Source organism: Calliphora vicina, chromosome 1 (assembly GCF_958450345.1).
Source record: "Calliphora vicina chromosome 1, idCalVici1.1, whole genome shotgun sequence".
In the NCBI taxonomy this organism is placed as follows: Eukaryota; Metazoa; Arthropoda; class Insecta; order Diptera; family Calliphoridae; genus Calliphora; species Calliphora vicina.
This window is the reverse complement of record NC_088780.1, coordinates 146,761,308-146,776,470: the sequence shown is the minus strand read 5'-3', so window position 1 is coordinate 146,776,470 and position 15,163 is coordinate 146,761,308. Positions and strand designations below refer to the sequence as shown.

At 26.1% G+C, this 15,163-nt stretch overlaps 2 protein-coding genes across 9 annotated transcripts in view; one reads left to right on the top strand and one right to left on the bottom strand.

Annotated features, from left to right (window-relative positions):
* Nucleotides 1-6,144, top strand: part of sba (six-banded) — a 479,153-nt gene extending 473,009 nt beyond the window's left edge. For both annotated transcript variants that reach the window (XM_065516094.1, XM_065516093.1), the window contains exons 8-9: nt 3,662-4,187; nt 5,473-6,144. In XM_065516094.1, coding sequence (XP_065372166.1) covers nt 3,662-4,187; nt 5,473-5,872 — 926 coding nt within the window. In that variant the 3' untranslated portion in view covers nt 5,873-6,144. The remainder of the gene's footprint in view (nt 1-3,661; nt 4,188-5,472) is intronic.
* A 5,210-nt stretch (nt 6,145-11,354) lies between these two features.
* Nucleotides 11,355-15,163, bottom strand: part of Doa (Darkener of apricot) — a 165,437-nt gene continuing 161,628 nt past the window's right edge. For all 7 annotated transcript variants that reach the window (XM_065516081.1, XM_065516083.1, XM_065516082.1 and 4 more), the window contains one exon: nt 11,355-15,079. In XM_065516081.1, coding sequence (XP_065372153.1) covers nt 14,946-15,079 — 134 coding nt within the window. In that variant the 3' untranslated portion in view covers nt 11,355-14,945. The remainder of the gene's footprint in view (nt 15,080-15,163) is intronic.

Below are 15,163 nucleotides of genomic sequence, written 5' to 3'. Positions count from 1 at the left end.
GTAAGTACCCTTCAGAAGACTCAAATGTCTTGTCATGACTCATGAGTTAAAATTGCCAAACTGTTTTTAATGCTTTAAAATTTGATTATTGTCCAAATCGGTCAAATATCTAGAAATATTCCAAAAAATATTTGGATTATAATAAATTTATTTGTATGAATCATTCCTAAACGTGTTACCACCTTTCGTGAGTGAAAAAACATAATCAGAAATAGAAACTGTAAAAGGCAAAATTGATCAGAATAAGTGTTAGGCTTGACGGGTGCTGTAATGAACACAACAACCTAATTTAAACTTCGTAAAATTCGTCAGCGAAATACGATCAATATTTTAAGTTGATCGGCCGTTGCTATGGAACTAATCCGCTTCCCAAAATCATATTCTAATGATCATAGCAGAGATGAACTTTTAAAGTGAAATGCCATACCTCGAAACAGAAGTAGTAAACCTCGTATTATAATTTATTTATGTATTATAGATACAACATGTAATTGAAAATTGAATTTTTTAATTCTTCAAGCTTTATCGAAAACACAGGCACTTATGTATATTACCTGAGAGACTTTCTTTGTTAGTGAGTAGTTTGCCTATACTCACATACATACTTTGAACACTTTGAACACAATTATTGATCCTTTATATAATCCTTCCACATGCATATTACTGTCTAATACATTTCTTAATAAAAACTTTAAAGTGTAAGTAAATATTTATAACCTAATTCCGTAAGCCGTTATAACTCCCTTCACTCTTTCCCTTATACTTGCTCTCTTTAATTTTATAACATTTGTTATTTCACATCCTTCAAATATGCTATTCTTTTGAATTATTTATTGTAACATTTCATTACTCTTTTATCATTTCTTTACATTTACACAACTTCTGACATACATGAGCCAAATATGAGCGTGTGTATGTTTCATTATCTTTGTATCCTTTGTGCAAGGATAAATGTCTGTTGGTGCCATATTTTTTTTTCTTTTGCTTATTAAGCTTTTGTATTTTGTGTTTTTTTTATTTTTTTGGTTACTGTTGCTTTTTATTCTTTCTTGATTGCCTCAATAATTTTATTATTACTTACATAGCAGAACTTTTTTGCATATTTTATTTTAACAATCAGCTACTCCTATACACACGTTAACTTAATATACATGCACATAAATTTATTTATTTATTTGGTATTTTATTTATTAATGTCCATTTTATCATCAACATATTTGTCCTCTTTGTCAATGTCATGTTTATTTTCCACATTTATTATTTACACTTGAGTGACTCGGTTTTTCCACTTTTGTTTGGTGTTATTATTATGTTTTTTTTTTGCGTTGTTGATTGATTTTTTATTCATCTACAATAAAATTTTCCTTTGGGTATATCTTTGAATTTATGGGTGGTTTTAATGATGTTCATTTGAGGTTTTAATGTTTACCTACTCTTGGGCAATAAAACAAAGTCAAGGATTACAAAATATTGCAAAAATGTTCAAAAGGTCAACTATATAGATAACGATGGAACTATTTAATATCTTTTTTTGTATCATTATATACTATGATTCCATATATCTTTGTGATTCTTTTAAAAAAATAAAGTGTGTCTTGAATTTGGAAATTTCAGAACTTATAGTTTTAAAATTGGTTTCTCAAGAACACAAAATGGAGATATCCTGTTCTTATGCTGAAATTCATACCGAATTTTTTAAAGCAAAAAAATATTTATTAAAATTTTACCAACTAAAAATTTCCTGAATGCCATTAAGTGTCGTTATTTAAAAAAAATGGCTTCTGGAATTTTCCAAAGAAATGTGTGTCTAACAATCATTAGTTACACATGAAATATAATTTGTTATTTACTGACTGTCGTGTTCATGAACCTCATCAAATTACGATACATATTTATACAAGCATATTAAAAAAGGCGAAACGCCTAAAAGGAGTCTAATAAATACATATGTGCATATACAATATATATGTATGTATTTTCCACATACATATGTATATTAGGGTGGTCCCGTTTGTTTGGAAGAAAAATAAGGTGTCGGTAAAATTGAGAGACCATTTCTCAAAATGTTTGCCCTGGTGTCAGCTCTTTTTAAATTTTTGGCAAAAATTTTTTTTTTTTATTTTGACATGGAGCTATTAAAAGTAATTAGTTTACGTTACAAGAATTTAAAAATCATAAAAATTTCGAAATTCAATCTACACCATTTCCAATTTCATTTCAGAGTTTTCAATTGTATTTCAGAAATTTCCATAATCTTTCTATTAGTTTATGACACTTTATAATTTTATTGGGTTATAAAACAAATTTAAGTTTAACTGAAATACTTTCCCCATTTCACGCCATTTTTTTTATTTATTTGTCATCCTTTAATATCAGGAAGAAAATAGGTTGCCAGAAATTCAGATCAAATTTCGCAAAAACAACGGAAAACTGAACTTCTGCGAAATTATATAAGGGTTATAACGTTTTAAACAATTTTTGCAGACTAAATTCAAAATTTTGAATATTTTTAGACCTACATAAACAATTCAGATAAAAATTACATATCGATGACTTAATATAGAAAGGTCGTATCTCGTTTTTTTCAAAATCGGGTTTTTTACATATTTTGGTAGACAAAACTCAAATAGAACTCCCTTAAAAAATTCAGTTTCCTATGTTGACGAATAACAGATTTACAGTAATTATAAAAAAGTCCTAACTCATTTAAAAAATCGTTTGAAAGAAAAACCTCTAACTCATTTAAAATGGAATGCATATTTTTTGGTTTATATTAAAGAATAAAATATTTTCTAAAAATATTTTTTGATATAAAACAAATTTTTAGTTGTTTTCTTTTCAATTTCACTTTCTGATATTATTGAGTCTTTTTTTCTTCTCCTGTAAAGTAATTAAAAGTTGAGATACGACCTTTCTATATTAAGCCATCGATAAAGATAGTAAAGAACAACCAAAAAATTATATTTTTATCCTTTCATACAGCTCAACAAACCGCAGGACAAATATTTTGATAAATTGTATCTTAGATCTTATTATTATATTCATGGCTATTCCTGTTCTCACTTTCACCATTCACCGTATTTTTGGAAGCATATTACAAATACGGTGAATGGTGAAAGTGAGAACAGGAATACCCATGATTATCATTTATTTTAGTTGGGAACATCCACATTTTTTTTTGCAAGGCCACCCTAATCTACTTAATATTTTTATCAAGTTTTTCTGTCAATAAATGTGTAAAAAGCTGTCAATGATTTACGATGTTCATATGCCTGCGGAAGCGATCAATTTCACTTTTGTTTTTTCCGTTTCAAATATTTATTTGAAATTACTATTGATTTATTGAATAGAAGATTATTTATTGACAATACACGTATGAATAAACCATAAAATAACATTTTACAAATATATTAACATTAAATTGGTAAAAAATTTTAAGCTAATTTTCACTTTCATTTATTAACTTCGTTTATTAACTAAGGGGTTAAAACTGATTTGGTAATGGCATTTTAACCCTTCTCCTCTTACCTCAAATTAAAAAAGCTTTCCCAACAGCTAACTGCATATAATACAATTTCTAGAGCAAACTACAAAAAAAACAAAACTTCTTTCCAAAATATTAGATTTTGTGATTTTTTATTCAAAAGTATTTCTACTATAGATTCACCACAAAATTCTCCCACTACAACGCTCATGATAACACCACCACCGCCTCGCACACCCACCCCACAGCAACAAATGCTACAAAATTCATCTATATCTCTGATGGAATATCAACAGCAGCAACTACAACTACAACAACAGCAGCAGCTGCAATTGCAAACACCTTCGAAAATTATTAACATAAGAAATCGTAATCGTTCTTATAAAACTTCACCACGTAGTTCTAATAAATCTTTAGACATGGTTGATAATACACCACTGTCGCCCTCATCATCTTCACCACCATTGGCGGCCAGTTTACAACGTACTTTCGCTGTGGGTGAATTAATATGGGGGCCAGCCCGTGGTTTTCCTGCCTGGCCGGGCAAAGTTGTAAAGATTCTCGATAATCAGCCAGAATCGGTTTGGGTTCAATGGTTTGGCGGTGGTGGACGTTCAAATACAGAAATTATGGCCATACATTTATTACAAAGTCTTTCCGAAGGTCTGGAGGCTCATCACAAGGCGCAAAAGGATACAAGAAAGTGAGCATTTGTTTTTGATACAATTAAGATTTGTTTTAGTGTAAGTTTACTAAGAGGTTGGGGGGAACATTACATTACACCACAAGTAATTTATTCAACAAGATCACAAGCAATTTCTTATTCAGATTTTGGAAAAATACATGTCTGTTCAAAATAAAGTGTTTTAATTGACGATGTGCGATTTAGCGAACCTCCTGATTAATCTATTAATCATTATATTGATTTTTTAACGTATGCGGAGAAAAATTGCATCAAAAATTTTCACGCTGGCCAAAGAAAAAATGAGCTACTTTTCAGGCCTCTTTTTGAACTACGCACAGTGGTATAGAAAAAAAAGAAAAATAATTCTGTAACTTCTAAACGGTTAGTCTGGTTTAAATGAAATTTCACATGCTGAAAGAGGAAGTATTGTCGAGTTTAAGTCTTGAATAAACATCAAAGATTAATTTTTAAATAAGAAAGTTTATCTTAACTGTTCAAGCACCCTTAATAAAGTGATAAAAAAAGTTTTTGTACTTTTTAAATAGAAGACAGTTCTTAAATGTCACTCCCAGACGATTTTTGTGTTTTTCAACACCCTTCAAATTTCATGTATTTCTAATGTGAAAAATGTCCCATTTTCGTTTTTGTTGCATTTTTTTTCGCATATGTTATTGGGTCAATCTAAATGGTTCTTATTAAATTATAATTAATAGGATATTATAACTCACATTCTTAGGAGTTTACAATATTTAAAGGGGTTTTCATAAATTTAATTATATTTTTAATTAATATCAATGAAGAATTTTGTGGTTTCAAAGTTAGATCTATTCAAAAAATCCAGTGATATTAAATGTTTATGTTGATTTAGAATTAGTCCAACTCAAATATTTAAATTCCATAAAGGAATTCAAGAAATCTGTAAAAATGTTGCGATTTAAAAGTAGATAGATAGCACTTAAAAAGTATTATTTTTACTTATTTCTTCTTGTTTAACATTTTTTTAGATATTTTATTTAGTAAATGTGTAATAATATGAGTTGTATAAGAATTTTGTTTAGTTAATGTTTTATTAAAGATTTTAGTTTTTCTAATTTGATCTTATTATAATTTTTCATATTTCAGTTAATTTTCTTATATGTGAGCATTTAATTTATTTAATTTGTTTTATTTCTTTTAATTTGTTTATTTTCTCACCTCCAACACCTACTTTCCTTTTCTCATGAATCTAACACCAAAACCCAAAAAAATTCAACACACTTTTAACACCCACAAATTAAAATCAAAACAAAAACCAATTCCAAAGGAGCCGAAAATTAAATTCTCAACTTGAAAAAGCTATACAAGAAGCAATGACCGAATTGGATCGTATTTCAGCTACATCAACAACAGCCACCACCACATCCGGTTCGGCCAAGCAAATTCAACAACCCACATCATCCACACAACATCAGAACAGTCCCAACCGCGCCAATAAACGCCCCATACCACGTACTGGTGGTTACGATTTGATTGCCGGCTTAAATAACAATACCTCATCGAATGTTATTTCAACAACAACAGGTTCATCACAGTCCAGACACAAACCCATTCGTATAGCACCGGCACCACCAGGCGGCGCTGGCAACTCACCCACAAAATCTTCATCATCTACAAGCGTTAGCCAAATGATCAACTCGTCGTCGCCGGCATCAGTGTCCAAATGACATACTGCTCCCAAGGATTTGAATAAACCAGTGGTAAGTTCAAGTTCTGTAACGAATACAACAACATCAACTACAACAACTGTTAATAATGGCAATCCACAGTTTTCGTGGTCCATGCAGGGCTATACTTTGGTAATACAAAGGAATTAAATTGTCTTATTTAAAACCATAAATGAAGTTGATGATGTTGTTATTAGAATTATTTTGTAGCTAATAGCAAGTAATTCGTAAATGTTTTGTATGTATAACTTTTTACAACTAAACTTTTAACAGGCTAATGCATAAATAAATTAATATGTCTTTATACAAAATATTTACAAGCTTATAAACTAACTAAGTAAATATATGTATATTGTAGATGATAACGATTTATTTTAGGAAATAGCATCTAAAATTAATCAATAAGTCAGTGGCAACATTGCATAACATCTTGAGTGGAATTAAGTTGATTTAAATGCGGCCTAATATAATTGTCTAATCAGAGCTTATAAATTTAATTTTTCAAATTAATGTTATATCATTTATATAATAAATTACTTAAGTCTACATTTAATTTAAGAAATATTTCAAGTTTAACTTAATTTACAAATTACGCTCTATAAAAAAATTGTTAAGTAACTCTAAACCTTGATTTTCTACTTATGTTGTTTTAAGATGTTGTCACAGAAATAATCCGTTGTCCTAAATTGTTGTCAATATTGTGTTTCGGCTTATTCATAATAAATATTTAAATTTACGAGTATCAAGGCTTATAACACAAGTTTTGTAGAGAAATTTCGGTTTCTAAATTTAAAAATTGATTATGAATATCAGTGTTAATATTTAATGCTGGATATTTTCATTTAACATTTTCTACAGAAATCATTTCTACAATTTGCAGAATTTACACACAGAATCAAGTACGAATTTTAAATTAACTTCAGAATTAAAACCCTTAAATAACATTAAGAAAACTCAATTTGCTTTGGAATATGTATAATCATGTACATATGTAATGAAAATCGATTAGATTTGAAACCGAAAAAGATTACGTTGGATGCATTATTTTCATTTTGTGTGATGTTAAAAATTCCAATTAATTACAATAATAGTAGTTCATAGTTCAAAACTGAACTAATTGAGCAAAAGATTTGTACTATTTAACTTAATTGAAACAATTGAATCGTTGCATTTAACAGTTCGTTCATGAACTACCCTAGACTCAAAAAGTGCAGGGAAAAAAATCATTTGATAGCTGACAGTTTGAAGTTAACCCAGATATGCCGACTGTACTACATGTAGTTCTTGTTTACAGGATACGTCACGTTTATCAAAATACCATTTTTTTTGTTCACATACTTAATACTCACCAATACCTCATGGGAGATTATGTGATCGCCTTCGGCATATCTGGGTTAAGGTAGGGTCACACGAGGCAAATATTTACACAAAAAAGCGTAACCACTTTTTAGCATAAATTTGTTTGAAGTGTTTACTCTTACAAATTTTTTGTAAGATCAAACAGCGTCAAAAAAAATAAAACTAAATGTTTCGTTTAGCATCATCCTAAGTAAAATACGTTTTTAGAAATAAATAAATGAATTCAAATATGTTTTATGTAGTGGTTACGTCTTTTTCGTTAAATATTTGCCATGTGTAACCTTACCTTTAGAAAAAACTAGTTGACCGCCCCGGTTTCGATCAGTAGCTATTTACCAACGTTAGTTCTTCAAGTTTCTCCAATCCACATACACCTGCCTGTTCTTATTTATTTCCAAATAAATTGTCTAAATTTGTACTGCATACTTTTGGGGGCATTTTTTATTACAGTTGACTGGACTAAAAAAAGAAGATGGAGCATTATCCCCGTCTAAACGAACCATCAATTTATCTTAGCGAACAATTTGTCTGGTGTGGACAACTCTTGTCGATGTTATGTTCTTTTTCTAATAGAACAATTGTTTACACAACAATGCCTACAATCAAATGTAATTTTCTCACAAAAAGTCCGCAAACATGATGGCTTGACAAAACATGGGGTTGCACGATTGAACAATGCGTTTTCATTCTTGAAAAATATTTAAAAAAATATAGACAGTTTAACTGTTACAATTTCCCATATCGAAATTAATGAGTTTGATTCCGTTAGTTTTTAAAACGTGATTATTATTAAAAGTCTAGCGAATAACAAGAAATCTTGTTTGTCATCAGGTATCTTCATATAGCTCTGGAAAGTAGCAAATATACATAAAAGTACTAAGAAATTTTGGTCTTTTCTGTAAGCGGTAAAAATTTAAATGAAAATGTTTAAAATTCTGTAAAAATTTACAGTAGAAGATAAAATAAATGTATTAATGACAACAATTAACATACTTGTAAATAAATCTGACACTATCGGAACTGTAAAATACAAATAATACGAAAGGTGATCAACAAATATAGTGCTCCCTTCAGAGAGAAAAATAAATAAGATATTTTTTATAAGAAACTAATTTCTTTGTTTGTAAAACGTTTGAGAAACTGGGAGATTTGATGCATTGTGACAACCGAATTTATTGTGAATTCACACTAGTGAGATAGTGATGTTTCAATTTATTAATAAAATTAAGACATACGACCACAAAGTATACATTGGCGTCAAATTTGACAGTTCAAAAACACTAAAATCAGCTTTTTTTGAAATTGTTTCGATAGAAAGAGAAAAGAAATTTGCGGTTTATACAAACAACTATATAAATAAGCACAAAACCAAACCAGTTGAAATTGTTTCAAGCGAAAGAGACAAATATATTTTTTTTGCCGTGTCGACTCTGTATACTTTGTGATACGACGCTAAATTCAGTTATCACAATGAAACATTTCTCTATAATAAAGGGAAAAAACTTTTTCGAAATGCAAATAATTTATTTAAATATTTAATTTGTTTAAATCATACCAAACTTAATTTTTACAAAATCAAGCTTGTTAACATTTATTTAAGATATTTTAAAACAATGTACCCAACCAAAATATGTATGAAATTTAAATATAAAATTTTGAACTCAAATCTTTTCGTTTTAAACACCCCCTGACCCCAAATACAACAACCGGAAATAGACAATAAAAAGATAAATAAAAATTATATTTTTTCAAATAGAAAGAAAATCTAAACAATGTATTTACACCAAATAGAACCACATACATAAATGGATGTTTAAAAAATATTTTCCATGTAAAACATAATTAAAATATATTTAAAAAATAAATTATAAATCGCTTAAAAATTTTGCTCAGCAAAATTTAAAAAAAAATCTTAATGTAAATATTGTTTTTTTTTTTGTTGCATATTTTGTTTATTTTAAGTTTAAAAACATTTTTCATAGACCTTAAGTAACATTTATTATTTAAATAAAAAAAACTTATTATAGATATTATCTAACCAAAAACAAAACAAAAATCTCTTTAAAACTAAGAATTAATATCTATATTATTGTTTCCTGTAAAAAAAAACAAAGAAAATCTTTAATTTAAGAATTTCACAAATATAAATATTCAATGTTAAAAACATTTGCCACATAAAGAACAAGAACAAAACAAAAATAATCAAAATTATTGAAAAACTGCGTTTAATCATTAAAACTTATTAGAATTTAAGTCAAAACAAAAATTGTTAAAAAAAAGATTTGTTTGACAAACAAAATCGTTTAAAAAACATTTGGAAAAATGTTTAAAAACAAATATTTAAATTTAAGTGAATTTTGTAGTTTTAAGGACAAAAATAATTGTTATCACTTTTTAACTTTTTAATTTTTTATAATATTTATTTTGTTTTCAATAATCAATTTGTTTACTTATGTTTTTTAATTTATTATTAATTAATTAATACTACTAATATTTTATCATTGGTTTTTATGTAGTAGTTTTTTTTAAAAAAATATTTGTTGTTATTATTTATTTATTAATTTTATTTTGTAAAAAATTTTGCTAGAAAAAAATATTTTCAATTTTCTGTAGTCTAGTTTTTCAATCAACACTAAAGGAATTGCTGTTGTTATAATTACTATGGCAATAGTGTTTCTATTCATACAAAATTATTTCTGTTTTGTAGGGAGCTTTTTTTGGAACTTTTTCAAGGTTATAAACAAATATTTTTGAGTTAATATTTTGGAGATGCTGTACATTTGTTCTAAAATTTGTATAGTGTTCTAGACAGCTGAGTTTTCCGAGTATTTGTTTCTTTTTACGGCATAATATCGTTCTAAAAATAACTCTTCCAGCTTATTCTCTATACAAAAAGTAATATCGTTTTCATACATTCATTAATTAAATTCGTTTGATTTTAAGATGGATTCCCTTTGCAAGAAAGCTACAGTATGAATCTAAGTACAATACTTCGAACAGTTTTTCTAGAACATAAAATCTTTCAGCAAAACATTTTATTTCAAGTACATTATTCCTTAAATATTATTTTACAAGAACCTTGTTTTTTCGTTATACAATTTACATTTGTTTTAGTTAGTTTTTTTTTTTAAATTTCTCAAATTTATAAACAACCTAAATACTTATGTAAAGTCTATATATATTTAAAGGAAAATATGAAATTATGTAAAGAAACACGAACATGAAAGTTAAATATTCATGATCAATTCAATAAATTTAAAAAAAAAATCAATATATAAACATAGAAACACTTGTTTTATTTAAAAGATCACTTAAAAAAAGGTAAGTTCTGTTATACTACCATTATTACATTATATTGATAAATTTCAAAAAACATCACATACCTTAAGGCGTTTTTAATAACATGAATTTAGCGCCATCTATTGATAGCATGTAGGCCAAAAATAAATGAACAAAAATCAGTCGCGGCAGTCTGGCAACTCTTCTGATAATTTTCTACCATATTACCAGTGCTGCCAGATCGTTTTTGTTAAACATGTACAAAATTTGCCCCTGGTGGTGCCAGACTGAAAAACCCGATTTTTCGTAATTTATTTTCAACTATGGGCAAACTGTAGATGGCGCTAAATTTAGGTCAATAAAAACGCCCTAAAGTATGTGAAGAAAATTGAAAATTAAGTTGAAACCACTAGAGATGGATTTTGATAAATAAAACGATTAGATCATTTACTTTCTTAAATATTCATATATAATTTTATTTTCATGTTTTTTTTTTGAATTAAAACTATTTTTATCAAGACAAAAAGTGAGTAGGTTAATTAATAATTAATGGTCTAATTGTTAAGTTTTAAAATATGTTTTTCTGGTATTTTGTTTACTGCAGCTTTTTTCTCCATCGGGCTGGTCATCTTTATGAATGGAAGCAATACATACATATGTTTATAACAAAATTGAGAGAAAATTCTATATGTATTTAAAATAATAATAGTTGTGGTAATAAACAAAGAATTTAAACTAATAATAGTACATATTTTACTATTTTTGAGCTTAAATGGTAGTTTTTTTTAATTTTTTGAAATTTCTATGATTTTTTTCTTTATAAATGAAGATAAATTAATGATAATTATATTACAAACTTATTTTGTGGTTTTTTATTTATTTTCTTTTTAATAAAACAAAAAAACTATATAATAAAATTAAAAGTACTCAAACTTAAACAATAAAGTTCAAAATTAAGGTGTTTTCTTTTGCTTTTGCAGTTCTCTTTTCATGATAAAAGTAACTTATGTATTTCAAAATTTGCATCAAAACATTATTCTTTCTTTTCAGGTTGCTTAATGAAATTGATGGTTTGTTTTTTACTATTTTAAATATATAAAAATGATTGTGTTAACTAATTGAAGTTATGACTTAATTTTATAATGTTTATAGATAAATAATCAAAATTTAATTTGAGTTTGTTTTTCTTTTTGTAAGTTTTTCAACTATTTAATTTACAGTTTTGTGTTTTAAAACAATTTACTAAACTTATACGTATATATATATTTTTTTGTTATATTTTCAATTTTAATATTTCTATATTAAGAATCATATAAACTCAAAATGCTGCTTTTTTTATTAAGATTTTTAAACAGACAATCAGTCCCAGCAGCTCTAATTTATATAAACTTTTTACAAAACTGTTTACATTTTACAGTAAAACTTGGTATATTTATTATTTTGAGGTTTTGTTTTATGCTTGATTGTATGATTGTATGAACATAAAATACATAAAGGACTATTAATAAGCAAAACCATAATTAATTTAATTTAACAAAAAGTATTTTAATTATGGTTCTGCATTTTTTGTTATTATACAATATAAAATCTTAGTTATTAACAATATGTCTAGAGAAATTGTGATTTTTTTTAAATAACTAGCTAAATATTGTCATGTTTTTAATTACTAAATGTTATTTTTGTTGCAATTATGTAGTTATAACTAAAATTTTATATTGTATATATAAATATAACTTAAAAATACATTTTACACATCAAAATATAATGTAATTGTTTTGTGTGTTTTGCAACATCTTCTTTACAAACGATTTGGTTATTTTTAATTAACATAATTAATATTACAATGTAAGACAAAAAAAAAAGTACTTAAAAAATGACTTTCAATATAGTATACGAGTACATATAAAAAAGAACACATACACACAGCACTAAAATAATGAAGAAATTTTCCTGAAATTTTTTGTAAAACTATAAATGATTTAAATATGTTTAACAAGGACATTTTATATTTTGAATTTGTATGGGAAAATGGTTTAAATGTTTAAAATTGTTACATTAAAATTTACAACATTTGGTTGTATTGTATTTTTTAAATATTATGTAGGAGCTCTTAAATTGTTACTATATATTCAACTTGTGGGGTAAAAATTTTATATTCACCCCTATCGGCAAAACATGTGAAATTTATGTTTCCATGAAATATCCATTTCTCTCGAAGGGAAAATTGCTATCGTGATATTCCCATGATTTTTTATGGTAACATATGTTTATTGTTTACAAAAGTCCATCTAAAAATTTCCCATGTTGAGGAATTTTTTCACGTGCAGAAAGTTGATGAACGAGAAATGGGAACATATTTCATGTGAAATATTGATTCGCGATAGGTGTGAGTATTTTAAAGTTATTTAAATTAGTTTTCAAGAAATTAGAAATGATTTTCAATAATTCAATAGTAAATTCTCGATTTCTCAAACCAATTTTTAATTTAATTAAAAAAAAAACGGATGACTGTCTAACCTGACTTAATTAAAATACTAGATTTAAAATTGTTGACAAACTGGTCCTTCGAACCATTATTTATTTCATACCCATACGTTAAAAGAATCATTTATTTGATTGTAAGAAACAATTTCCTTGAATACGATTGATAAGCTTTTAGAATATATATGAGAAATTAACTTTTCAAAACGGTTAACTTTCTATGAAATCAAAATGAAGTAAAATTTATATAAAAATGTTGGTAATTTTTTTGAATTGCAAACACCTTGATCTCTAAAAAAAATTCTGTTAATATAAAACAAAAATAGATGATGGTAAATAAAGTGTCGCCAACAACTTATATATTTTAAAAATAACATTTTTGAGATAAAGTTAAGTTTATGTCATAACAATATTTGACCATTTGTATCTGACACTCCTGATCTAGGACTATTCATATTTAAGCATTTTTTCTTTTTCGTAAATTTGTTACTTCTAAAACCAAGACGATAACTTGATAAACCTGAGGTTTAACTCCCATTAGATTTTATAGCGTTTTTATCTATTAAAATTTAAACGATATTCTTTTTTTTAAACTAAAATCCAAATAAAGTCAAACATGTATTTACAATATTTTATATTGTATGTTTTACTCTCAAATTTATTATAAAATTTTGAAAAAAAGTCTAAATAAATTGCTTAAAATGAAACTTCAATTAATTTCTGTATCTAATATTTCTAACATTCAACTCTTTTTTTATATCATTACTACATACAATATGTAAAATAAAAATATTTAAGACAAATAAAATAATTCTTAATTACCTTGCACAAGATACATTTAAATGAGGTAATTCTTAAAGGGGAAAAATTACAAAATATAAAAGTAATGAGAGAGAGAGAAATAATGATATTGTTAACAATATTAAACTACTTAATCCATCATTAAAGATATTAAAGCAATTTTACATACAAAAAAAAGTAGTTTAGAAAAAAAAGGAAACGTAAAATAAAACTTAATTTTCTAATTGTAGAATAGAAGATAAATGAAAAATAAAGGAATATAAAACTAAAATTAATAATGAATGATATTAAAAATTATAAATCAATGAAATGAATTTTGTAGGTGGGTGTAAATAAAATACACAAAAATAATAAAAATTATTTATTACATTTTTTTTAATAAAATAGATTCTATTTTTCCCGCATGGAAAAACTTAGAACATTTCTTTTGCCATACATAAAAAGAAATTTGTCTAAAAAACAAATTTTTAAGTAGCTAAAAAATTTATTTTCTTTTTTAAATTTTAAGTACAACAAAAGAAGTTTTGAAGTGAAAGAAAGGAAAATTAAAACCATACAAAAATAATTGTATTTTAAAAAAGGATAAGAAAATTAGTTTGAGATGGCTTATAAAAGAGCTCCTATTTCTTAATTATAAAGTATTATTATAATAAAATGAAATTTCTAACAATTGTAAATATGTTACAACAATTACAATGATTATTATTTTTTAATTTAACATAAAATTGTTATTATGTATTATTTGTAGTTTGTTTCTACTGTAAAAAGTTTGAAATCAATTTGCAAATTTTAAAACTATTATTATTAGTTTAAATAAGCAAAAAAAAACTTACAAAAATTAAGTTTTCAAATTTTCCTTATTTTTTTTTTGGTTAAAAAATTTGCTGCGCTTTTTGTTTTTGTATGACGTCTGCTTTGTATTTTGCTGTGTGTTGTTGTTGTAGTTTGTAGCAGTGTTGAGTTTTGTAGTAGTAGTTGTTGGTTTCTTTACTTTTGTTGTAAATTTTTAACATTATTGTATTTTTGTTTTGTGAAATTTGTTTAAAATTAAGAAAGAAAATTGGTTTTTGTATGTTATTGTTGTTGTTGTTATAATATAGAAAATAAAAAGTGTGTTTGTTATTAATTAATAATAACCAAATCGTGCCAATTCTCATCTCGATAAACTGTGTGAACGTTCACGGCTGCTGCTGCCAGATGAGGCGGGTTGCATTACTTTCGAGGCTGGATCACCTACACGCTGATGTGGTGGGAGTTTATCAAAGAATGGATGACGTAAAGCTTCACCTATAGTTGTTGTATGTGGAAAATATTGAAAGGAATAAAATTTATATTAATTAGAAATTTATGATTTTTTGTGAATAGACTTGG